This window comes from Psittacula echo (genome assembly GCF_963264785.1).
Source record: "Psittacula echo genome assembly, chromosome: 15".
NCBI classification, from domain to species: domain Eukaryota; kingdom Metazoa; phylum Chordata; class Aves; order Psittaciformes; family Psittacidae; genus Psittacula; species Psittacula echo.
In genome coordinates, this window is record NC_137751.1 from 7,810,436 (window position 1) to 7,836,713 (window position 26,278).

Genomic DNA, 26,278 nt, shown 5'->3' on the forward strand with positions numbered 1-26,278 from the left:
TTTCCTAAATGCCAGAGGAGGTGGCACTAAGTCTTTCACAGAATGACTATATAAGCATTGCTCAGAAATAACAATCGTGTCAAAGACACAATGAATACTAACATATGGCTGCAGACTTGAAGTGAGCAAACGGTTTTATGGAGACCAGACCACCTCTGTAAGGCTGGCTTCATTAACCTTCTCACTAAGAGCATGACTGGAGAATACAAGTTTTTACAGCTTTGGGAGAGAGCCACTACGCAGCATTCTGCATCCCAACCCCTCTGCCAGGGCCTGCCCATTTCTGCCGGATGCACACGCTCAGCGGAGCAGGAGGAAAACAATAGGTGGCAACTACAGCAACCTTCCAGTGGCCAAGTCTTCAAGATGGCAGCGCCAACACAAGGTTGCAGATTCACAATGTTTATGATTTACCAGGCTGGAAGAGCCAACTCCTATTGCAGGACCAGTTTTCTGTGTGTGTGCGTGTGTGTCTTTGCACCATGCTGCTCCCAGCACGTCTGGTGGAGAGAATACTAAATCTTTTAACAGTAGCAGTGAAGCTGTATTTTGGAGAGTGCAATCCTGTCCAAAAGCTGCAGATGTTTAAGCTATTTCCTCCTTGAGTTTGATGGAAATAATAAAAGGTTACTGTTGTCACAGTAAGGAGGTCTGCAGCTGGCCCAGTTTCCTTTCATTACCATCCAAAGTAAACAGATTAAATTGAACTGCTAGGATTACTAAAAGAGGTTCTTTTTTAACATGGATTCCCCCAGAAAAAATACTCTTGTGCTCCCTCTTACACTCCTAAGTGTCTTAAATTCTCAGGACTAGTGTCTTGGAAGAGCTCTATCACTCAAGTTCTTCATCTTCAACTCTTCCTGTCCATTCTCTTCTTCAGCTAGTTACAGCAGGAGACCTCCAACATGAACTCACCAGCACTAACCACCAGATGTTAGTGCTTTTGAAACTGAAATGGGAGCCCTATGGGGTTCCCATTTGGCAGAGCCCAAGGAGGGTTAACACAGGGTGTACCCAGAAAGAGAGGGCAACCTCACTACAAATGGCATTCCAAGGGATAGCTCCATGGACGGCTTTGTACCAGCCTGCCCACGTACAGGAAGCAGAGCAGTTCCTTTCTCAGAAGTGCTTCTGGCCAAGGCAGTGCATTCCACTGTTCGACACAACCAGCCCTAAGCAGCCTAATTAGTGTAATTATCTCTTCATGTGTCTTCTAGCACCACTGACTTCTCCAAGGATGTAATCAAAGAGCCATCATCAGATGCCATCAGACATCAGAGCCAACCTTCTCCCAGCCATTACAGTGGAAAGCAAGCTCTTCACAAAGAACTCATTACACACCTGTCTCCTTGAGTTCCCAATCTCTGTCTTCCACATCACTGATAACTGCCAAAGTTGTATTTTAATGGAAAGAGCAAAACTTTTCTTCACCACTGTATTTCCTGCCCATGGCAGGGGGGTTGGAACTAGATGATCTTAAGGTCCTTTCCAACCCTAACTATTCTATGATTCGATGATTTCAGGACTTGGGCTGCGGTGGAAGGCAGAGGGCTGTCCTGCTCTTGTGAAAATCTGGAGGGGATGCAGTGCACCAAACTGTGCTGGTGGAGACCTCCCACCCCCCAGATCTCCCCAGTGGTGAGGATCTGAGTAGGTCTCAGGGCCCGAACATCCATCAGGATACAACCTGCAAATGGCCCATTTACAGGGCTCTAAACTCACCAAACAAGGAGAGGGTACCTGCCTTGAGCAACTTACAACTGAACACTTAAAAAATGTCCATCCGGAGAGTAAAAAATATGGGGCTTACAGGCTTTGATATTGATGCCAATTAAAACAATGGCGCTTACTATTCGCTCCTCTAATGTTTGCAGAGGGCTTTGGAAACCCAGGGCTTTTACAAGTGGTTAGGTGTTGCCTGCTTTGCAGAGGTAATAGATGAAAAGCACTGTAGAGATAAAAATCCCAGAAGTAATATATCTAGAGTGAAAATCTAAAACTGACACTTGAAAGTTCAATGAGTTGCCTGGTCACTCCAGGCTCAGTTTGCCTGGCTGACAAGGAAAAATATGAATTGCAACTGTTCATAGTGGGAGCTTCTTCTGGGATCAGACAACCCAACTCTGTTAGTTCATCTTTCTTTGACAGAAATCCTTAGTTACATTTGAGCCACTGCTGTATGGCCTAGAACAGAATCCAGCTCACTCTCTTGTGGAAGATTGTCTCCGCACTATTAACTGAAATAAAGATTGCTTTGGTTTCAGTGAAGTGAGCCAGAGCAAACCATGGGTGTACTGGGAGTCTGTGCTCCCCAAAGGATCAAAACTGCACTAAATTAATTGCTGTGAAAACAAACTCTTCAAATCTATGTGATGAGAAAAGCTTAGGCACCACTAGAGATTTTAACACAGAGACTGCCTCACTAACAACTGGAGAACTTCAAAGACTTACTTTGTCCATATCACTCTTCTCAATCACAATCTCATCTGTCTCTGTCCCAGTTTCATCCTCCAGAAACGGGTTGGTGGAGGGAGGTGGTACTTCTGGCTTCTTCTGTTAAAAAAGAGGAAGCTCCTTAGAGAACAGTCTGTTTTGCTTTACTTCAAAGCACTGTAGAAGAGTTTGTCTTTTCCAAACACAGAGGTGACTGCAGAGTGCCATGCAGTGCCTCTTCATCAAGGTTACAGCACACTCCCTCCTACTACAGGGCATGAGTATGGCTCCTCTCCACTGCTCCACCAGCACATTCATCTTCAGCACCGCAAGAAGCCTGCACTTCTTGCACCCATGCTCACCCACTGTCAGCGTGTCAAAGCCTCCAGGCACATCAGAAAGGCGGACAAAAAATTTTCTCTTATTGCAAACTACACACTCTCCTCCTGTTTTTCTCAGTTGTAACAGCCTCTGTGCCTATGCTCTCCAAAGGGACAACAACCCAGTGAAGCCAACTTAATCAAAGCTGCAGATTTCCTATGAAATTTGTCAGAAAAATAAAGCCATATTCTTGAGAGATCTAAATTCAGCCAGGAGGAAAACCTTACAGGACTTCCCTTTTTAATTAGCGGCACCTACTGATCCACAGCAAATTACAAGTGGGTCCAGCAGGGTTGCCTCATAGGCTGAATTATCACATCCAAGTAGGCTTCAAGACACCAGCTGGTCAGAGAAGCCAACCTCAAACCAGCAGCTTCTGAGTCACATGTGGACTCTGTGCTCCCAGGGCACTTGGCTGGCAGAGCTCTTGGCTGAGATTTCAGGCAGAAAAAGAACAGAGATGGCCCCAGAGATATTCACTGAGCTGTTTCTCTTGGCTCTGAATTTACAATCTACCAAGTGAGACATTGAAAACTAGAAACCACTAATGCCCCTGCAAGTAAGACTAACCCAACAGACAATGTGGAATTGAAAGCTGGTACCATGTGGTGAGTGTGTGGTAGCTAGAAGTGAAGACAAGAGGGAACTTTTAGTTATGATGTGTCATCACCATGCAGAGAACAACCATTATAATGCAGTCACCATGCCACAATTACTTTGTGGTTCTCCCTGGTAATGTGGCTTCAGTTGCAAACAGCACAGGGCTCAGGAGAACCAAAAAAGTACACAAACAGTGTCCTTTCTCCTTCTTGTGAGCTCTCTGCCACAGTCAATAACAAGAATCCCTTTCCCAACTACAAGCCATTAAGCACATCAAGCTTAACTTCCTTAACCTGCCAGTGCAAGAGGAGGCTGCAGGTGACACCTTTTGCAGTCTCCCATTTCCATAGCTATGTGTGAGAGGGATTTTTTCTCCCAAAGACGTTGTTGAGTAAAGGGCTGCTCTTAGAAATCCCCTTACCACTGTTCCATCAGCCAGAGTGCAACCTGAGAAGCGTTTAGCCAGAAGTCCTTCAAAGTTGGTTGTCCTCTGAATTGCAAACAAAAGCAATTTCACCTCAATCTCCTTTGCTCTCGTGCGCATTATCTTAGCAAGCTCTGTCCTGAAAGAGAGAAGGAAGACGGGGGGAATAGAAAAAACAAATGTGGTTTTCTATAAAGAGAAAGATCTGAAATCTAACACTAATTCAGTCTATTCCCTAGACAGACTTTCATCACAGAAAAATTCAAGCTAATTCCTAAGACGCTCTCTAACATAAAACTGCTTTACAGATCACATTTCAAACATAACCACAGTTGTTTAGAGCTTTGTGGGTAACAGAATGCCATCTCCTAACAGCCAGCACCCCACTACAGCCAGGAAAGCCTGCAGGATCAAACCTTGGGAATTGTAGTGTCTCTGACTGGAGTCCCAAAACAAAGGCAATGGTGCTCCTGAGACTCCAGCTGGCACTTTCCGCTGGTCCCCTGTTTCTGGCTGGCAAAAAGCATGGTCTGAGGCAGTCAGCTTCACTTGGACTCGAATGTTACTGATTTCTACCTCTGTTACATCAAAAATTGATTCCCACAGTATCTCACTCTCAACAGTACATGCAGTTTTAGTGATGCTTCTCAGGGTTTTCACTCTTCACTTGCTCTTAATCATAGAGAATTCTACATAGATATTTGAAGACTGCCTTTAGAGTCCTATGGATAAACGCTCAATTTGGCAAAAGACAAGCCAACCTGTTGTTTTAAGGAAGGTAACACTGCTGGGAGGCATCATGAGGCATCTCCCCAGACACTCACCTCGTGACGTGGCAGAACTCCACAGCGATGCGCTCCGTCATGCACCACTCCGGGGGAAACATCCGCCCATACTTCTCCTCATAGTCCACCAGCTGACGCTTTATCCAAGCATAGCGCCTGTCGATCTTATCCAGCCAGGCCACCTGAGTAAGATGGGCAACATCATCTTTAAACAGCAACAGCTCTGACTGCCTAACTGTGCTGCTGTATTTTCACAGAGCAGCTTGTGTTATTGATCCAAGCTAACTTGACCACTATTAATAATTCTCTGAATCCTTCAAGGTGCATCAGGGGAAGTTCAGACTGGGTATTAGGAAAAATTTCTTCCCTGAAAGAGTTGTCAATCACCGCAACAGGCTGCCCAGGGAAGTGGTGGAGTCACCATCCCTGGAGGTATTTAAGAGACGTGTAGATGCAGCACTTAAGGACCTGGTTTAGTGCTGGACTTGGCAGTGTTGGGTTAACAGTTGGACTTGATGATTTTAAAGGTCTTTTCCAACCTAAATTATTCTATGATTCAAAGTGCTTAAACACATGCCAGACTGCAAACTCTATCTTCTGAGAATTAAGAGAGCAAGTTCTGTTGAAAACGAGGATAACAGCAAACCTAAATCATGTAGGTACTATTGAAAACTCAATCCATAAATAATTCATTTGATCCCACCCTCTCTGCTTTGCAGAAAGAGAGAATAAAGTCAACGGTGGGATGAGAACACAGGAATTCCTGGATGCTTCCATTCAGCTGGACCGTGGACACAGAGACTTCTACAAGAACTCCTCTAACATGAGCAGGATGGGGTTTTTTTCCCCCTCAGCGTTAGTGCTTTCTGGTCAGAGAGTTGCAAGATTAATAAAAACAAACTTTGATGGAAAAATGCTATTTAAAAGGGGGCATTTTAGCTTTATTTCCCCTCTTTGTCACAAACTGTTGAAATTTTGAAATTGTTAGACCACATTTTGATTCGAGGTTGGTTTTGTGGTTGGTCCTTTGGTAGTTTTTCAAATTCAAGACGATTATAGTAAATTTTTTCAAAGCTGTTAGCACCAGCACAGGAAGTTTAAAAATTAGCTGCAAAGATTAATCCACTTCTGGAAATCCCTTCCCCCCTTTTTAGGCATTTTGCCTGTTTGGGGTTTTTTTGCTTGTTTGGGGGGAAGTCTTGCTGGTTTCCGAAGGTTTTAGGTCTGCAATTTTCAAAGCTTGATTTTTCAACCCTTTAGAGGGCAGAAAGTTTATAAACTCAAATTTCTTTATTACTATATGAGGGGGAAACATTTCCAGTGCTGATACATGAAAGTGAGGTCTAAGGTGGGAAGAAGTCATCCTGGGAGAGATGACATTGACTCCCAACTCATCAGCCAGTTCATCCCACACCTACACATCTCTGCTCCTGAGCCCTCACGTTAGAAACATTTCACCACAGGAACCTGTGGAAACGTGACCTCCATGAACGCCAGCAAAATGTGAAATCCAAATGGTGCTTGCTAAGCTTCCCTTACATCTTGGTTTTCCTGGAAAAGGACCAGATACTCCGAGAGGTGTTGTTTAATAAATTTCTTGATGATTTCCTGTTTGATTCTGGGATCCAGGACGTTGGCGACTAGACACGCATCACGTAGGACATTGCTGGGTCCCCCAGGCCTCTATCAAAATAAACAGGAACAAATGTTTTAAGGTTAAATAGCTGAATGGGTGATTGCAAATGGCACTGCAGGTTACCCTGCACTATTCAGCTTATCTTGTTTTTATCCTTTTCCATTATTTTCTCCTTAATGCTTCTGCTGTTACTCTTTATTATCACATAGGCATCTTTCTTCTGCTGGGATGAAAACTGAGCTGCTTCCATTTCACTGGCCATATAGCTGTTCTGCAGCTCAGCAGCCAGGAAGCTCCTCACCACAGAAAAGCTGCCAGCTCCATCTACAGAAAGAACCACTGCCCCATCACTTTCATCAGCCTAGATATTCTGAGGAACAGCTAAGAGACGTGGCTGACAAGTGGGAAAAGCAAACCCCTTTTCTGCAAACCTGAAAGCCAAATTAATGTGGAGGAAAAAAGCAGTCTACAGATGATCAATTTGCAACATCAAGTAGCATCTGCTGGTCTGTATTGGCACAAACCATGATGTTAGTGGAGAAGACAGAAAAATTAGAAACTTCTTTCAAAAAAAGCTCTTTTGATGCTGCTTCATGTGGACACAGATTTGCCTTTCATTAAGGATCTGTTCCAAAGCGGTTCTGCATTTCTGTACTTGTTAGTTTTATAAAGGAACCAGCAGACCTGGTACTTTGGAAGACAGAACTAGTATTTTCCTTGAAGTAAATTTCAATTCACACCTACCCTACATATTGTTTGCAAACATTTGGATGCATAATTTTGGGAAAGCACATTTGGTGCCTCAGCCTTAGCTCAGATTTATATCTGTGCTGACTAAACCAAAGACAAACTTGGTAGCAGCATGTCAACAAACAGCCTGTGCTTGGCTTTCTCTGAACACAACACAAACCTTTGTGTGTCCAACAAATAACCAGTAAGCTGGGTGAGGTGCTGAGGGAACTGCACTCTGGTCTGCAGGGCCAGACATGGTTTACTTGGGGCATTCCTTGACTGGCTTGCAATCTCTAACATACTGTGATACCTCGCTGCAATAGATGTGTCACAGCATGACAGAGGAAGGGTGTCATTTCTCTCCCATATTCACTAGACATAAGCAGTGAGAAATACACCTGGCACCCTACAGCTTGGGAGATTTGTTTGCTTTCTAAAACAACTCCTGGAAGACAGAGATACCCATTCTAGATGTAAAACGAGATTTAAACCAATGCCAATTACATTGAATAGTTTTCAACAACATATTCAACGGGAGGAAGAGGGGAAATGAGAACTTTACCTTTGTACCTTGAGAAGGAAAGGCTTCCTCAAAGTCAGCCAGGATCTGTTGTCCCAACTCATTCTGTGCTGCTTTCACCCTGATGAGGACAGAGAAAGCACAGGCTTTGTTGGTAGTACAACTTCCTTGTTTCATTGCCTGCAAACATTACTACAAAGTAGTCTGAAACACGAACAGATACACAAAGCTTTTTAAGGGACAAAAGAAAAAAAAAAACATGCTAAAGAGAAAACATCCTTTATCCATCCATGAAGGCCTGTATGGCAAAACTGGGAGAGCATCTGGTCCCTGCATGACACCAGGATGACAACTCCAGCTCACAGCATTGACCTCCGAGCTGTAACAGAACATGTCCTAGATGGTTTAACCCGGCTGTAATTTAGTATTTGAATAAGGGCCTGTTAATCAGCTGTGAAATCAGGAGGGTTCCTTTAATGTCAGCATGACCAACCCATCTTTACATTTGTGTATGTTGATCACATTTCAAGAAAAGCGTGTTTCTAACATATAAAAAGCTTCACAATATCTCAAGCTTCATCATTAACCTTTCATAGTTCCAGCTACACTGACCTACTTTTCAATGCATCCATGTGAATACTGTTGGCTGCACTTTTTTCCTATAAATCCTCTACATCTTAAGAAGCATGAAGAAACAAAGGTATGAAATGGGTGAAAAAGTTTTGAACAAACCACAACCTTGCTCTTTATCTGGCTGAGAGAAGAAAGCTTCCCATTTCCAGAAATAAAAGTCAATACAGCTTAATTGATACTTCTAGGGAAATGGAAATGCCTACACATACTGGAAAGAGCCAAAACAAACAGTTAGGCACTTATGTCCTTCTGCAGCCCTTGAATTCTTCCATCGCTTTTTATTATACTGGAAACGCTTTAAGGTCTAAATTGATCACTCAAAGCAGTGGATTTTTCCACTGAGACTGAGATGTCACAATGAGTGGCTACATTTACTTTTGTCAAAACGTTTGCTCAGACTGTGGGGAGAAGACTTGGAGTCTTTTTACTATGATTCCTCAGCCTTATCAAAGACTGAACTGCTTCTTTAATCTTCCCACTTGAGGTCCATTAGTAGTGAAACTCTACAAGATGACCTGACAATGCTGGAGAACAGGCTGGATTCTTTAATGGTGCCAAATGCAGAAAATTCTAGTCCTTTAAATGAAATATAACTTCAGATCTGTGGTTTAACTTTATGTATGACCTGCCTTATCCAGGATTTATTTACGGGGATTTTGCTGGAAAAGCTTCCTGCCTGCAACGTCAAATGTAATTTTTATTTAAGCTCCCTGCTTCACAGGAATGTTTAGAACCCTTCTACTCTCCCAGGTATAGATCCCCAGTTAACACCTTCCTACCTGTGAAAAAAAAGGGATTCACTAATACGTTGAAATAGCAGTGGGAAATTTCAGCAGTAAGGAGGAACCCAGCCCAACAGCCACAACTACAGGTATAATCCTGCCTACACTGTACAAGCAAGCACTAGCAATTCATGTAAGAAAGCATCACAGAACCAAACCCTTTGATCTTTAAGAAAAAGGAGGGAAAAAAGAAGAAAAAAAGATGCCAAACATGAACTGAAAATTTCTATCTTTGAAATAATCAAGGAACAAGAAGTCTTTAGCATTAGGAGGTGCAGAAACGAATGAGTTTTTATAAACAAGTTATTAGCTGCTGTACTTCGTTCCTTCTGACCAGCTACAGCAACCTTCCTATTTGACAACAGCTGCAGGGAGCACAGAGGAGGCACTGAGAAGAGCAGCAGCCAGATTCCTGAAGACTCAACAAATGTAAAAGCAGCACTGTCAAACAGTTAAAAGCCCTGTCCATGGGCTTTGTTGTTCTAGGCTCCAATTCAGGAAAGTACTTAAGGATAGTCTTAACAGGGATTCTCATATCCTTAAATTAAGAAACTTGCAGGAATGCCTTGAACTGGGATGTTAAAGATACATATTTCTGTCTGGCTTAAAAATCTCTCAAAGAGGGAAAATGAGTTTTAGCTTTTTTTTTCCTTCATATTTTATAAAATGGGGATAGTATAGACACTGAAGTTGCCGAAGGTTTAGGTATGTGTGAGCAATGACAGGGACCCTCACTGCCCTCCCAGTAACTACCGCTCTTCACACAAGCACACACACACAGGCACACATGATTATTTTTTCCCCATGAGCAGGCACCCAGAAACATGAAAACCTTTACGCCATTTCTCTCCAGAGCGATTGCTTTAGGTAGAGAACACAGGAAGGCACTTGTTTCAGCCACTATGGATTATTACTCCCCATGTAAAGCTGTAATGCTTTCGATTACTCAGAATAATCTTCATGCAATGGAAACCGCAGTGATAAAAGCCTCTACCCCATGACCGGCTTCACTCACATTCACCGCTGAAGGGCCATTTCTGCAAGAGTGTAGAAAAGTGTGTGTTTAACCACTTGCAGGAAGTGAACTGCCTACTAAAGCAACCCCAGCAACTCTCGGCTGATAACAGATTTAGGATCTCTTCCTAGAATACTTTTCCTGACTAGATTCCCCCTGGCAGCGTGCAGGGGTATGGCAGCAACAATCCCTGTTCGCTGCAGCAGGGAATTGCCTTTTCCTGGGGTTGCTTGCACGCGCCAAAACCTTTGGTTACCCAAGTGTTAGTGATTTCTGTTTCTCTGACTTTTGTTTTATTATTAGTGGCTTTTGTTCCCCCATTTCCCCGCCTTTAAAAAAATATAAAACCAAGAAAACGCACTGTTATGTTTCAAATGACATTAAATTACTAGAAACCACAATTCCTTTAGCCAAAGCTACCAGAAATCTTAAACTAGGCCTGGAAGCTTGGTGAGATAAAAAGAGGCTGAGCTAGCCTGTTTTCTGTGGCAAACTTATGATCATCTTTCTCCTAAATACTTTCCAGGCTTTTTTCCACTATCTGCTAGGCTTTCTTGACCACTTTCATGGGTAGGTTTGTAACTGCTAATTACAGACTCCCTCCAGAGACAGAAAACAGAAGAGGATTGACAGAAAACAAAATATTCCTATTTACTACAACAAACAACTTCCAATGTACCCTATAAGAGATTGGTTTAGGAACATGATTAGGAAAATATTTACATTTGGCTATGAATTGTGCCACTTGTAAATCAACAGGACCACCACAAGAAGCCAACTTCTTGCTGGCTCTGAGACTTCAGTCCAGGTTTCCAATTAATACTTAAAGAGGGAGTTTGTTTGGTTATTTTCAAAGGGACAGAACAAGTGAAAAACAACATTAAAAATACATCATTAGTTTTCACAGCATCAAGAAGCAGGAACCTCAATTGAATACCCTATGACAAAGAGCGCATCCAACACCCCTGAGCAGGCACTTCTCCTTCCCATGGTTTCCTATTCATATTTGGCTTCACTGCATTCATGACAAGAAAGAGAGGCTCTTTTATTAAAGAAAGCAACAGACTCTGCTCATTTCGCAGTGTATATAATAGACTTATTGTATATAATAGACTTTGGTTACTGTCACAGGTCTGTGCCAACATCTACTAACGCATTTCTTGCCTTCACAAACATCCCAGAAGCTTCATTTGTACCATTAAACCAAATTCATGAGATATCAAGCCCCAGCAATTTCACAGTCTAAAAACAGCCCTGCAAGAAGCCAGGCAAGCTTCCTTTGATGTTTCATGAATCACGAATGTATTTCCCAAGCAAAGAGAGTGCAAACTCAATTCCAAATTGGGCCCTAATACATACACGTGTAGTCAAACTCCAAAGCAGATATTACTGTGCCATAGACCTCCCTGTAGTAATTTGCTGCCTGGATGTCAAAGCAGTAAAGAGAACCCAGCAACACCCTGGGTGCAGCTCTTCTTTCACCCCACAAGCAGCCGCTTCTATCGCTACCAGATGGTGCAACTCTCCCTGTGTAAACACTGGAAGGAAAACCCTGCCGAGACAATTCTAAAAATAGGAGGAACAGACTTTCTTGAGCTTTTCAGATCCTTATCTTGAAGGGAGAATAAAACAAAAGTTTCTCTCAATGTCCTTGCCAGTCTCTCTGGCGTGACTCGAAACCACTGTGCCTTTTAGCAGCAGCCTGAACTGTTTGCTCTAATTATCGGCAGCTACAAAAGTATTAAATAATCATCCATCAGAAACCCAGCCAAAATTCTGGACTAGGGCTTAAATTATATTTGCTCTTCAAATGGCCAATGACAGCAGGTTTCTGCCCAAGGGTATTACCACTCGAAGAAAATGAAGCAAGTTATCTTCCTGAGCATGAGGCTGGAATAGACAACAGCCTAAATTCAGGAAAGCCCTGACATATGTTTATATTTCCTTGATGTTCATGTTCATTTAAGCAAATGCTTATGGCCAAATGCTTTGTTAAAACAAGGCCCCATCTCTCTCTCTCTAGACTTAGGGTGAATTTTTCTGTTGCTTCATCTCATGGATTCCATCTGGGGTTTCTGGAAGAGGTATCTACACCATAAAGAAAGGCCAACAGATGAAAATATTACAAACAAATCATTCAACCACTGTTTCCATCACTGAACAGCACAGGCAGCCAGCTGCTGTCTTAGGAAGAGGAGTTACCAAAAACATTAATTACTTTGCCTGGAAGGCTCCTTCAAGTACCTCTGTAATGAGCAAAGTCACCTCAGGCATCAAGAGGATGGTGGTGATACGTTTGCAACTCTCACACTGAAAACAAACGATCTCAGGTATGGCTGTATCATTAAGAAGGTTTATCCCTAATGTTAAAAGGCTATTTTCACCTCTGAGCTACGCTCAGCACTACTACAGGCTGTTAAGCAGACATTGTGTGTGTGGTGTAAGAGAAGTAAAGCCTGCTGTAAAGCAGGAAGAGTAGGTTTTGGTCAGGGACAGCAATGGCCCCTACAACAGAGAGGGCCTCATTCCCTCGACACCCATCTGTCACCTCCCAGATGCAGCCAAGACCCTCAGAGATCAGGCTACTGCTGAGAACTGTGGGCATTTGCTGCTGGAGCTCCATCAAACCTCACCAAATTTAACTGGGTGACTGTACATTAGAAAATTAAGACTACATAAACTCAGCAGTCAAGGTGTACTGCATGCAATTTTGGAAGGATTTGCTATAAGCCTCAAATCTCAACAGAATTGGGCAATGGGAGCAGGTTTTGGCAGAAGAAACTCAAGGTGCGCAGAATAACTGAGCTTTGACAATGCACAAAAAGAAATCCGGCCTGCCTAAAGACTTGGGCAAAGGTGCATCTTAACAGCAATTTGACAGCAGTAAGGCACATGTCCGGGCAGAAAGGGGTCTCAAGCACCATGATGTTAACATATATATTTCTGCTTCATGCCAGGCTGCTGAATTGTATCACTGAGGTCAAGAAAGCAGGAAAAAGCATCACCTCAGGATTCAAACACCTGCACATGAAGATCACCTAAACCAATTTGCACTCCCACAGATTACTAAGTTAAAAGCCAGTCAATGAGAAACACAGAATTGTCATTAATTATATCTATACTAATTGCTGTTATTTAACAGAACAGTATTAACAGAATAGGCTGCTCAAGAGTTTAGCAAACTGTGTCCAATTTTAACTTATTTGTTTTTTCTTGAAAGAAGCTCTAAGGACCATGTCCAGACTACATCCCTGACACACTGACTCTGCTGAATGCATTTTCTAACCTCCCTTCCCAGCAGGCATGCAAGTGCTCAAGGTTTGACCATTTTACCTTTCAGAAAGCTGTCGAATCTGAGGAATCCCCATGTATTTGTTGAAATGCTCTAACACATTCACAACACCCTGGAGAAGGTTGGCAACTTCCCCATATTGTCTCCTCCTGGTCATAGCCCTGTAGAGGAAATTAAAGATTTACAAAGGCAGATTTGATGAAAATCCTGGGTGGTAATTCCATAGGTTACCTCATCCACACTGGGTCATGCCAGTCCCTGTTGACATTTTTCCTTCTAAAATACACAACTCTTCATTAACATTCCAACGCAGCATTAAAATTTCACTTAACTGATACTAAAATAAACCAATCCAGCACACATCTAACAGTGCCTCAAAAACATAAATGTCAAAAGCAATGCTTGGCAAAGAACACGTAAACTCCTGAATGCATCCGCTTCCCAGTATGGGTCCGGAGGCAGTAAATGTTATTTCACTGTAATGACCCGAGTTAAGCCATTCATCACCAGACAGAAAGTGTGAGCTAAAGCTTCACAGGGAGGAGGATCATTATGCTGAAAAGCTGTTAGCCTTGACTTTTCTGTTAATAACTTTCACAGGGAAGTGACAGAAAAGAAATAACATTTATTTATTTTTATTTCATCCTTTAAGATGACTCCAATGGAGCCAGTAGCCTAAGTAAAACTGTATTCTGAACACTTAAGAACCCAGGGTTCATTTGCTACAATCCAAGAAAAGGCTGTGCCTGGGTCTCCCAACTTCAGAAATGCAACATGTAAAAGACTGAATGTCCCCAGCCTGTGTGTTCCTCAAGCACATCAAAAAAACCCACAGAGGACTATTAGAAACATCTAATCCCCTTCATACAGAGTACAAGCTGTAAGGCTTCTTTAAACTCATTCTCAGAACTAGAGTAGACCTTCCTGAAAAAGAACTCATTCCAGTGTAAGACATAAAACTGATAAAAATGCCCCCAGATCCCTGAACAGCATATCCCTGATGAGGATATCTAACTGTGCAGACTTACTCTTTAATGAAGCCAGACTCATTCCTTATCACCCAGGATCAACACAGCAATTCAAGCAATCGATGCTGTAAACCATTAAATACAGCAACACAGCTTGCAGGTCACTCAGAGCAACACAGAAAGGATCTGCCAGCAAAAATCAAGACTGCAACCTATTAAGCAGACTTCCCTCCAGAAAAACAAGCAGCTGCTACAGACCTATTTAGAGCACTGCACCAAACTTAAGAACTCAGCAGTGGCATCAAAGTACCACTAAAAATTCACATACTTACTCCAGTGAATCCACACCCCCCGCCAGCATGTGCAAGTGGTTGAGAGTGGTGATGGAGGTGGTCAGATGACGCTTGGCATGATCTAACTGCTTGATGTCCCGTGTGATTTCTTTAACCTAGTGCATAAAAAACCAAGAGTCTGGTTAAGTATCAAGCCACAGCAACAAAATTTTAAGGACATAAGAAGCACCTTCTCCTCTTTTCAGGACTACAGACACATTAGCTCTACAACCATGCTAACACACAAACAAGGGTACAGGTTCAACACATGCTTGACACCAAATTATCACCCAGTCAGAAGGGCCAGAGACAAAAATGTTTCCTCTTTAAGGAGAACTGGAAGCAAAAGTCAGTGCCCCTCTCCCTTTCAAAGGTTAGAAAGAAACTACTGCTCACCATTTGTTCAGATTTTTCAGCTTTGTCTTTAATATCCTTAATTTTCCCAAAGAGCTGCTGAATGGCTTTCTGGGCTTCTTCCAGGGCCTGGAAAAGAAACAAGATTACAGTGGAAAGAAAACTACATTCAGTTTTCACCTTCTAAGAAATACACAATTGCTCCCCACAGCCCCTGGGCTGGAGCAGTGGAGGGAAGCTGTTTTCTTACAAAGAAAACATTGTCAGCACATCAAAAGTCAATGTACCATGTTGGGATATTTAACCTGAGTGAACCAGGGCTTCAGTATTCATTTTATAATAATGCTCTGGCAAAATCTAAATGAGAAGTTCTAGGAAACTACTCCTGTAATAAGAACTGTGAATAGGTTTAAGGTTACTGCAATAAATTTCAACACACAAAATGTGGTAAAACGTAGACTGTACTCAATCAATATGTATTTACAGCAGGGAAATGAAACCTCCACAAACTATGTTCACCATTAGCTCTAATAAAAAATACACATTACACACAGAACAGTGAGGGCTTGCCCAAAACCCTCACTGAATCAGCAGGGTATTATCCTGTTAGAAAACAATGGATTTTGCTGGCTTCTTCGGGGTGGACAGCTCAAACCTCCCACCCGCCTGCAGAAGGAACGGCTCCTTCCAGGCACAGAAGAGTGGGCACAGAATTAGCGGGTAAAGAGGGCTGAGCATGGGAAATGGACCTGGCCTTAGGGTTTTGTGCTGTTTTACTGCAAGCTTCTTGGGGCACGTGGTCCCCTTTATACAACCATGGTGCATCCTGACCTCATACAACCACTGTGAACTACACGTGGATTCAGTGAGTGAAGCCACATGTCCACAATCACATGTCCAAAATCTGACTTCTGAAGTAATTCAACACGTTTTGCCTTCCCGGTCTGATAACATTTCCAGCTCCAGCTCCACTTTGTTTCCCGCTGTTCAGTGGGCTTCTATCCCTCTGTTTTTATATCCAGTCCCATGACCAAGGTTACAGCACAAGCTACAAGCTCCTTCAGCAAATAAATTTAACACATCTTCATTTGGAAATGTATGAGCAAACTATCTGCCAGGAGCTTTTGCTGGAACATAGCTGCGTTATCATAAAAGTATAAAAGTTGGAAACGTTTTATAATTCATTTTCCAGAGGGGGGGGGAAGTCTCCTCCAAAATATCTTCTGAATCATGTGAAAGTTAACACTTTATCTATTGGTGTCACACAGCTATCATATAGCATGTTCACTAAGGGAAACGAACACACAAGTGTGCTGCAGGGACAACTAAATCAGAAATGGACACCACCACCTACCTTCCCATTTGGCTCCAGCCTGGCCACCTTTTAGGATAAAGTTTTCTCTTCCATTTAAAGGCATGTGGATTAAGTGCAAACCAAAGAACTAAAGAATGCTCCTTTCAACATATTTAACTGTAGTCTCTGTACTCAGTCCCAGACCACGGCTGCAGCACATTACTCAAGTGAGATATTAAGCAAGCAGCAACTATCCTGCATATTCTGAGATGCAGACAGGTCTGTGTGTGTGTATATATATATGTATATTAAAAAAAAGTCAACCTGAAATTCCTCATGGAAGCCAACTCCTGTTTCCCTTTGCTTCAGCACTGATGCTAAATGCTAATTTCTCTGCATGATCCCAGAGAAGGCAGAGCTGCTGAACTCTCCAGAAGAAGAGATGAGGATTTACCCTGCCAATTAAGAAGATCCTCCAAAACCAGATGCTATCCTCCTTCATATCCAAAGCCAAGGCAATCTCACAGCACTTACTCAAACTCTGGATTATCTCAAACAAACTTGCAGGGACTGGTATTTGTTAGGATCTCACACATGCAGAACCACTGGGAGCAAGGTATGGAGGATCAGCTATAAGGAGACACTCATGCCATCACAGCAGAGCCATGTAGATATGCAGCAGGACCACCCCATATTCCCAATTAGCAATACACTTAAGACACATCTCTGATCCCATTCCCCTCTCCTAGGGATAATTTTTCAGATGCAAGCTCAGACAATAGCCATAGCAGCTCTTCTCAGCATGACTGCCAAGGCAAACTAAAGACCTCCAGCCATCCACCATAACCTTTTCCTTGGGGTGGCATCTCTAACCTACTCTCCAAGAAGTGACTATTTGAGTTGCTACTTTAAGCATCAGTACACAGCTCAAAGCCATTTATTCTTGACAGCCTTCAGCAACCAAGTTCAGAGTAAACAATACCATGAGTGAGAAATTCCACCTGAAATCTTACAGGTTTTACATTGAAATCCCTATCCACAAAGGGATAATGGTCTTATCTGTTTTCCTCATGAGACAGAATATCATCTACTTGAATATAGGGATCTTTTCCAACATTACTGCCCATAATTTACCCTCAGATAGTTGTGGCTTTTACTTCCTTATAGACTCTGGAAAAACACAAGCAAGACAACATGCTCTGCCCCTATCTGATGAATTAAAGACCTGCAGTTTTCTACTGCTGTGAAAACCAACATGGGTGGGATGTAGGGAGAGACCCAACAGCCCCTGCCATTCTGTTCAAGTTCTGTATCGCACCTCTTGGAGAGGGGCAGACATTTCCATAACTGTTCAACAAAAAACACCACACACAGAAGTCCTCAGCAAACTTCACAGACTTCAGTGAATCAGAACTGCTCATAAACACTCGTTTCCTTTCTAAAACTTGCTTCCAAGTATTTGCTTTGCCATTAAGATATAAATCTTTAGCTGCTCTCCTAAAATAGAGCTGCATATTCCTTATTTGGGTCAGAACAACACTAATTAATTAATTAACATGCTCAGTTTTCTGTATCATTTACATTTACAGATGAAAATATTTCTTCAAACATCTGTAGGATTTGCTGAAAGTAACACTGCATGAAAATCTATTAAGTCCGGAGGGCACTGTCACACAGACATGATGGGAAGCTCAGAACCAAATTAAAAGTGTTACTTCTTGCACAAAGCCTGCTATTAAACTTTCTTATGGTTCTTTTTAAGGAAACCAATGAAACCTTTTTGGCTGCAACATTCCCACTGTAGCACCTGATAGTAAAATACTGCGTGTAGAGGAAGGAAATACAGAAAACTAATTAATGATGGAGAAAAACCTTCACCTTCCTGGTCATTGTAAAGACAGAGTAAAGCAAAGAGCAAAACCAACAAAAAACAAACTTCAATTTTAAGAAAACACTTCACATTTGATAAATGGCTTTCATTATTAAGGGATAAGAAGCTGGGACATGAAAATAGGTTTAACTGTTCAATGTGTAATATAGAAGTTTATTGATATATCTAACAATTATCCTTGTACCTGCAAAAGAAGAGAAGGGAAACCACAACCATTCAGCATTTTCTTACTGCTTTTGTAATTGTTTTATTAATAGCAGTTTTATTTTGGACAGAAATTCTAAACCCAAAACAGCATCCAGAGAACAGGAACTGCTCTTCAGCATAACTGGCTTACATGCAGTAGTCTTGCATCTGTGAGATTACTTGAGGCAGGGTTCACCTTGTATGACTAATTTATTGGTTTCCTCATCAGCACAACTGGGAAACATGCAAATGTACACATCCCCAAATGTGCAAACGTGAAGTTACTGTGTTTCTTTCTCTACAATAGCAGTTCATTTCAGGGGCAGAGGACCACAAATAAAGAAGGAGACTGAACAGATAATCTGTTGTGGTTATATGAAACAAGAATGTTGAAATAAAGGTTGTGATGTACTGGAAAAACACCATATGACTCTAATCAACAACTGAGCCTGCAAGCTACAATTAACCCACCAGCATTATTTATTAAACTTCATGCAACCTCTGAGGTCCCTGAACACCAGGCACCAGCTGAGCAACACGGCATGGGTAGGGCTTGACTGCTGGAGAGAGGTAGAGCCATCAGTCAGTGGTGTCTGAGGCTCTTTCCATCACGTTTGTCCCTGGGGTACCTCAGCTGCTCTGACAACAGTAAATTTAGCAAAGAGGGCAGGACCAGCAACAGAGCGAGAGGCTCTAGACAGAGCACTCAAGATAAGGCAGGCTTTGGCTACATATCACTTTCCTCCTTCTCTGGTGTAGTGTGTCTCATCTTCTGCCCTGGAAGGCTTCAGGAGCTGCAGGTTCAGGAGCACATCCTGGCTGCAGGAGGGAAGCAGCAATGGTGGGGTGTCACAGTGGGGTGTCCCTGTGGGGCAATGCACAGCTCCACATGTAGCACCTGAGAAGGCACAGCCCCAGCAGCTGCAGAGCAGGGACCCAAAGCACCATCCTTGGCAGGGAAAACACAGGAGGATCTTCCAGTTTAAAACCACGGATGCAGAATCATAGAATCATGTATTTTTAACCATGCCCATTTCTCAGCCAATCTGTATTTTTGCCATGGAAGCTCCCTTGCTCTTGTGTTAACAGCAGAGATGAAATACAGAAGACTAAGAAACCACATACAAGAGCTGGAAGATCCAGCTCCAGAGCACACAGCCAGACCCCAGGTAAGCTGGGCAGACATTGAGCTACACAGTTTTTCATCAAACTCTCCAAAGCTGGAGGGAAAAACACAGCACATGAATCAGTTACAGCTCTCCAACCTTCTTCACCTTTAGATGCAATGGGAAAAGAGTGCAAACACACCAGTATAAAACAACAGGGAGCAGGGTCGGAGCAATCCCAGGCACAGCTACAGGTTGGGCAGAGAAGAGATTCAGAGCAGCCCTGCAGAGAAGGACTTGGGGGTGTTGGTCGATGAGAAAACGAACATGAGCCGGCTTCAGTGTGCGCTCACAGCCCAGAAAGCAACCGTATCCTGGGCTGCATCAAGAGGAGCATGACCAGCAGGTCGAAGGAGGTGATCCTGCCCCTCTGCTCTGCTCTCGTGAGACCTCACTTGGAGCACTGTGTGCAGTTCTGGTGTCCTCAACATAAAAAGGACATGGAACTGTTGGAACAAGTCCAGAGGAGGCCACGAGGATGATCAGGGGACTGGAGCACCTCCCGTATGGAGACAGGCTGAGAGAGTTGGGGCTGTTCAGTCTGGAGAAGAGAAGCTGCATGGAGACCTCACAGCAGCTTCCAGTGTCTGAAGGGGGCCTACAAGGATGCTGGAGAGGGACTATTCATCAGGGACTGTAGTGACAGGACAAGGGGTAACGGGTTCAAACTGAAACAGGGGAAGTTTAGATTGGATATAAGGAAGAAATTCTTTACTGAGAGGGTGGTGAGGCACTGGAATGGGTTGCCCAGGGAGGTTGTGAATGCTCCATCCCTGGCGGTGTTCAAGGCCAGGTTGGATGAGGCCTTGGGTGACATGGTTTAGTGTGGGGTGTTCCTGCCCATGGCAGGGGGGTTGGAACTGGATGATCTTAAGGTCCTTTCCAACCCTAACTATTCTATGATTCTATGAATCACTACGAAAAAGGCTGCCTCAGAAACAGCTTTACTTGGCATTATCCCAAACAACTTCTAAGGTCAGCCTGCACATCATCACTTGTGTCACCTTTTCATATGAGATCTTCTAAGCAGCAAAAGGAGGAAACAAAATAATCCAAAGTGAGACAAGAGGACATCTAATTCATTAGATTTTGAAGCAATGCATCATTCGGAAGGTTATGTTCCAGTCACTTACAGTACCAGACTGGCATTAACACACATAAAAGCAGCATTAGCAATAATATTCAAGGAAAAAAAGCCAACCCAGTTCAGTGAATTCAAGTCAGCATCTCGAAACACCCACAGCTGCTGCAGATGCACAAAGCATCCTCCTTCCCTGCGCAGCCTAGGCACGGAGCTGTCACATCGCTCCCACCAAGCTACAGTGAGCAGAGAGTGTGTTGATTTCTAAATACCTCTTCATTCATCCTATCAGGAACCTTGTGAAAGCAATTACTGAAATACTACAAAATGCACAAACAGGAACTGAGAGGCCCGTGTGTGACTACAAAATGTTGCCGAACTGGGGAAAAAGCAAATTTTCAGAGGAAGTTTGCTTTCTTGGGAAAGCCTGAGCTTGGGGACTAACTGAATTAACACCGTTCTCTCCTCGGTAATTGTTAAAATACCTCGATGGTTTCCATATGCTCACTGGTGTTGTGCTAGAAATGTGCTAGCTTTGATCCTAGCCAATATGTATTTCAATTGGATGTTATTACTCACATCAGAAAGCTGCCCTCTACTAAGTATTTTATAGACACTTGACACATCTGCCAAATTCACAGCATCCAAATGTATTTTTAATGTTACAAATTAGGCTGTGGTTAGGATGCTGGGAATTTCATGTTTCTGGATGGGTCCCCACTCTTGAATACAGAGCGTTAATGCTTCTTTCATTTGCTGCCACACTTACAGCCCAGATCAATGAAAATCTAGACCATGACTAAAAATAAGTTCCCATCCCCAATGCTCCAAGGAGCCTCAGCTGCAGAGATTTCAAAGAAACCCCTGCACACGGTGACCAGCCTAACAATTTCTGCCATTAAAACCTCATATAAATGATCCCCTCCAGATTGAGAAAGGGTAGAAATGTACTTTGATTCTCAGTCTGATTTCATTTTGGAGAAAACTCTGAAGTTTTACAGCTAGGGATAACCCACGCAGCCAAAGCTCAGGGCCTGTCTGTCAGAGCAGGACAACTTTGCACCACAGCCGTACCAGCTAATGCCCCTGAGCAGACAAACCTGAAGGGCTCATCACCCTTGGTTTTGATTTTAGCAGATTTCTACCCTAGGAGTTGATCAAATACTACATGACTACTACTATTGTCACTAAAAAAAAGGCAGGTTTGTGTCATCAGCTCAATCCTAACCATGAAGGCTGCACAGGACACTTTAAATCAACAAAGCAGGTTATACCCAACACTTCACCAAGCTTGAAATTGCTTCTACTCCCCCTTCACTTAACTCCTCCAAACAGAGCTTAGAAATCAAACCCCATGTTCTGAGCAGCTGCACAAACACCGATGGAAACGGGGGGTGAAGCAAGAGGTGATTTCCACGTTGTGTTGGTCGAAACCTTTCAGCTTAACTCCCATACTGTACCAGTCCAACACTGAGCTGTCAGTTTTAATTGCATTGCCCAGCCCTGCACACTGATGCCTGCACCATGAAGAAAGGTGGTAATGTGCTGTAACAATGGTTTTAGTGGTCTTGCTCTGGTGAGTAGCTTTACAGTCATGCAGCTAATGCGCACCAGAATGGCGTGGCCATTTAAACGTCCATGGTGTGAGTTACACAACCCTCTAGCAAAGCCTTTAGCTTCATCACAGACCTCACAGTGGGTTACCACAGTTTCATCACACTGATGTAGGTTGGCAGATGAAGGGCAACAGCCTTCCCCCACACCCAGCTCAATGCGTTAAACACCATTATCCCACAGGAAAAACTCCTCTGGGCAGACACTTATTATTTCCTTTATCACTCCTCATTATTTCAGAATAGCAAAGCTCAAAGCTGTGAGTCTCTGCCCTTCACATCATTTCTGCTCACACCTTGACTGCACCTCCCTGTGCCCATGACCCATGTCGTCTTCTATGGCCTCTCCTCCAGCACGGACTAACTGGCATCCCTCCGCTGCTGGGGCAGTGACACACACATGCTCCTCTGATCACCAGCAAGTTGCCTGGTTTTGTTTGATCCAAGGTGCTGCATACTGAATTTGCCTGTAAATGACTGAGGGATTCCAGTTAATTTACCTGCAGGCAGCACTGAGGTCACGTTTGCTGTATCAGAGACATGCCTGACTTCCATGGGAAGCAAATTTAGCACCCACTCGAGTTGAATCAGACTTTGCAGGATGAATTCATGTTCAGATTGAGAGCTAAGAGGCAAAACACATGTGGGGAGAACAGACAACCATGCCATGAACCCTACAAGTAGGGATTTCTAAGTGGAAATGCTGACAGTCCACCTGCCATAAGCATTGAAGCAACACAGCTGGAATAAACATTACTACACAGCAGATATGAGACAACAACAAAAAGGAGAAAGGAAGTTAAAAAACCAAGATCCACATTAAACCAAAATCTCCTGCCTGTTGTCAAGAGTTCTATTTTCAGGCTGGGCTTCTTGCTTTTCTGGCATCAAAATCAAACAGCACTGGCTGTGGAACAGCCCTGTCTTACTTTGCAGCTTCACTGCCTTCAATGGCATCAGCAAGCAAGTGTGCCTCTTGCCAGCACAAAACATGACCTGGTTTCCAGCCTCAGGCTGCAGGACAGTGACAGGGTGCACCCACCACCTTTCCATACAGAAGCACAAGGCAAGGTCAAGCTCAGACCTGGTTCTGCCTTGAACCAGGGTTTGCAGCAGATGGGAAAAGTTATGCCTGACCTCTTCATACAGCTGCAGATGCCCGTTTGCATGGCCAGTAGCCAGGATGATAATAAGAAAGGACTATTTCTTCTTGGCATGCCGTTTACCTGAAATCCTTTTCAATAAACATGTTCTAGGCTAGAAAAAGCTCCCTGTGTCTCTTGATGGGAAGGACATCGCCCAACTGTCATAATTCATTAGGGAGATGACTGAAACTCACTTTCAATTTATTTTGGCAGCTCAGCTTCTACTTATCATTCATTGGTTACAAAAGAATATCATGGGGCTTTAATCACTCAACTGGAGTCTTACAGAATCTGCAGCATGACTTTTTTTTCTTTAAATATATAAAATTACACAGCTTAAGACAATATTTGACCCTCATCCATTCACAGTCTTAAAACAAATTGAAAACTAACACTAGTCAGCTCATATTTCAGAATAATGAGCCATTCATCAAAAACCCCCTGCAAATAAAACTTAGCAATGCAAGAATGAATATAATTGAAAGATGGTGCCTACATCAGGGATTGTGACACAAAAAAGCCCACAAATATTTTATATACTTAGGCTTAACCAGTTATTAAGAGCTTACAGTGATTTACCTCGTGCTTTTAAGGCTCGGGCAAAGGCAGTCAGTGCTGTCCCAGCAGCAGAGGCACATCAACACCTACCCTGTGAGCAGAACCTGGACACTGCAGCCAAGAAAGCAGCATGCAATATGATGTCTGGAAGCATGCATGCACTTAAATAAGTAATCAAAATGAAATTAAAGCGCCTGCAGTAGGAGATCTGAAAGCCCTGACTACCTTTGTTTAGTGTGAAATGCAACGTGCAGCCAAAAAGCCACCTCTACACAAACACGTGGAGGTAAGAAGAGAGGCTGAAGCAACAGTGCTGCGAATGAAGCATGCTTATGCAAACAGTGCACAGAATCACCTCCCTGCCTTCCAGGCCGACACTGCTGTAACCCAGCACTCACAGCACTGGGGAGAGGACGAGCTTCTGGCTCCAGTGACACCATCCTCCAGCTGTCCTGAAGCTCAGGACACCACTGGCTACACAGGCACTCGAGTAGTGAGGATGAACCCTTCAGCATGGGAGCACCATACCCCTATGGCTGTCTGCCACATGCAGCACCTGCATCCCTCTCTTCTGCTCACTGTCCATCTTCATCTCGTTCTTCCTCTCTATATTGATTCTGCAAAGTGTTTCCTGATTTCTAGTTAAAGAAAAAAAAAACCCAACAAAAATGTATTTCACATACTTCCATCTATGAATAACCTGTCAAACCCAATAACCTGTGGGCATTTCTCTATGCCAGACACATCCTCCTCCTTCCAGAGGCTTAACCGCTGCCAGACAAGGCAGCACACACAGGGCAGGGCAGGCAGTCAGAGTCTCCCCACAGCTGCAGAGCTGAGATGTTTATTTTTACATGCCACCAGAAAGGCCAGCATTGGTTTCTAAAGGATGGGATGGCTAATTGAACTGTCTGCTGCTGTGCTGGGCTCAGGCTGGACAGCAAGAATATAGCTGTATTCTTTAACCACAGCTGCCATCTCTTTGCTTGTACTGCTGCAGTTATGAAATAAAAATATTACTGTTCTCACGGAGCAAAGCAAAGAAGGAGGAGCCAACCAAAGCAATCCGAGGTACCAACCAGCATCTTCAGCCATGAGAAACATGCAAGGCTCATTCCAGCCCAGAACAAATCCATTTTCTCTTCCAGTTAACGCTTAACTTTGTTCTAGCGCTGAGCCAGACCCGCATACAATAGGAGATACTAAGCAATAAACCAAGTTTTTTCTTTAAAACACAGCCTTTACTCATTTAATTTCTGTCATTTACTTTATGTGTTTATTACTTTATTATTACTTCACTTTTACATTTATTACTTTTTTATTTTTTATGACTTTATTATTAACTACAGGGCAGGAAGGGAGAAATGGAGCACAGAAAATGTATTGTTTTTTAGATTCAAACTACAAAGCCACAAACCCATTAAGGATCTTGGGATTCCTCTGGAATTCTCAATTCCTTCTGAAATGGATTTCATATGAAGCTGCCTCACCTTTACTGACCCAGGCACCCCCATCCTGGTTGCATTAATACTGTCAAGGGTTAAACACAACTGCAAAGGCAGAGGCTACTTTATTATAAGGACAAATGATTCTGTGATCAGTGAAGCAGCTTCAGCCAACCAACCAGTAAAGACATGTCAGCAACTGTCAAAGAAATTACAGCCAGTTGATGCAGAAGCTTTAGCAACAAACGCAACTGAGGAGTGACAAATAAAACCGTGTGGAGTGTGTTAAATGCTCAGTGGAAAAAAAAAAATCTATGGGAACTTTTAATACTACAGCCCAGGGCTGAGAGGAAATCATGGCACAAGTGGACTGCAGCTTGTAGCAAGGTCAGCCCAGACTCCAGTTCAGCAGCAGCTCTGAGAAAAACCTTACAGAGGGGAAAAATCAGATAGCGCTGGCTCCCCAGAAACTGCAGGCACAGCCTGAACTGCACATGGTTACCACTGAAGCACAGCAGCTCCTGCATTCCCAGCCTCTCCCAAAGCATCCGAAATAGCCCAAGTCTGGGAGTCCCAAGGAAAATTTTGTTACGCCCTGCTGAGGAATGTTCCACCCACGACTGTTGTTTCCTCCCATAAAAGGATCATTAGTGAGACAATTTCTGAGGTTCACGGTATTGTCTACAGATTTCACTGAAATACTGCACCAGGAAGGGGAAGCCAAACGAGCCAGACTATTTTAAGGCTTCTGCAGTTGGAGGAAATTCTAGGGCAAAATTTCAAAAAGGCAGATGCTTTGAACTGGGAAACATTAGGCTTTGTGGAGAAGGAGCATTCCTGCCTTTAGAGCTGCTTAAATAACTCTTTTGGGGCCACATCTATTTGAATGACTTTATTTTTAGATTTAGAATCTGCTTTTTCAGACACCTAGATACTATTTTATACGAACATGTGTATGTGATCAAGACTATTTGGGAAACAGTTTAAAAGTTAAGGACTGACTGTAAAAGAA

The 26,278-nt window shown here is 43.2% G+C and overlaps 1 protein-coding gene across 8 annotated transcripts in view; it reads right to left on the reverse strand.

Annotated features, from left to right (window-relative positions):
- VPS53 (VPS53 subunit of GARP complex) overlaps positions 1–26,278 on the reverse strand; it is a 68,490-nt gene that overhangs the window by 33,228 nt on the left and 8,984 nt on the right. For 4 of the 8 annotated variants that reach the window (XR_013958045.1, XM_080629836.1, XM_080629840.1 and 1 more), the window contains 8 exons: positions 14,930–15,016; positions 14,534–14,649; positions 13,275–13,394; positions 7,554–7,632; positions 6,163–6,306; positions 4,663–4,805; positions 3,836–3,977; positions 2,452–2,553 (listed from right to left, as the gene is read on the reverse strand). Coding sequence is in view for 7 of the 8 variants with exons in the window: in XM_080629836.1 (XP_080485962.1) it covers positions 2,452–2,553; positions 3,836–3,977; positions 4,663–4,805; positions 6,163–6,306; positions 7,554–7,632; positions 13,275–13,394; positions 14,534–14,649; positions 14,930–15,016 (933 nt within the window). In the remaining variant the exon portion in view is untranslated. Of the gene's footprint in view, positions 1–2,451; positions 2,554–3,835; positions 3,978–4,662; positions 4,806–6,162; positions 6,307–7,553; positions 7,633–9,941; positions 9,964–13,274; positions 13,395–14,533; positions 14,650–14,929; positions 15,017–26,278 lie in introns of those variants that run through there. The other 4 variants (XM_080629837.1, XM_080629838.1, XM_080629839.1 and 1 more) reach the window with 4 other exon arrangements.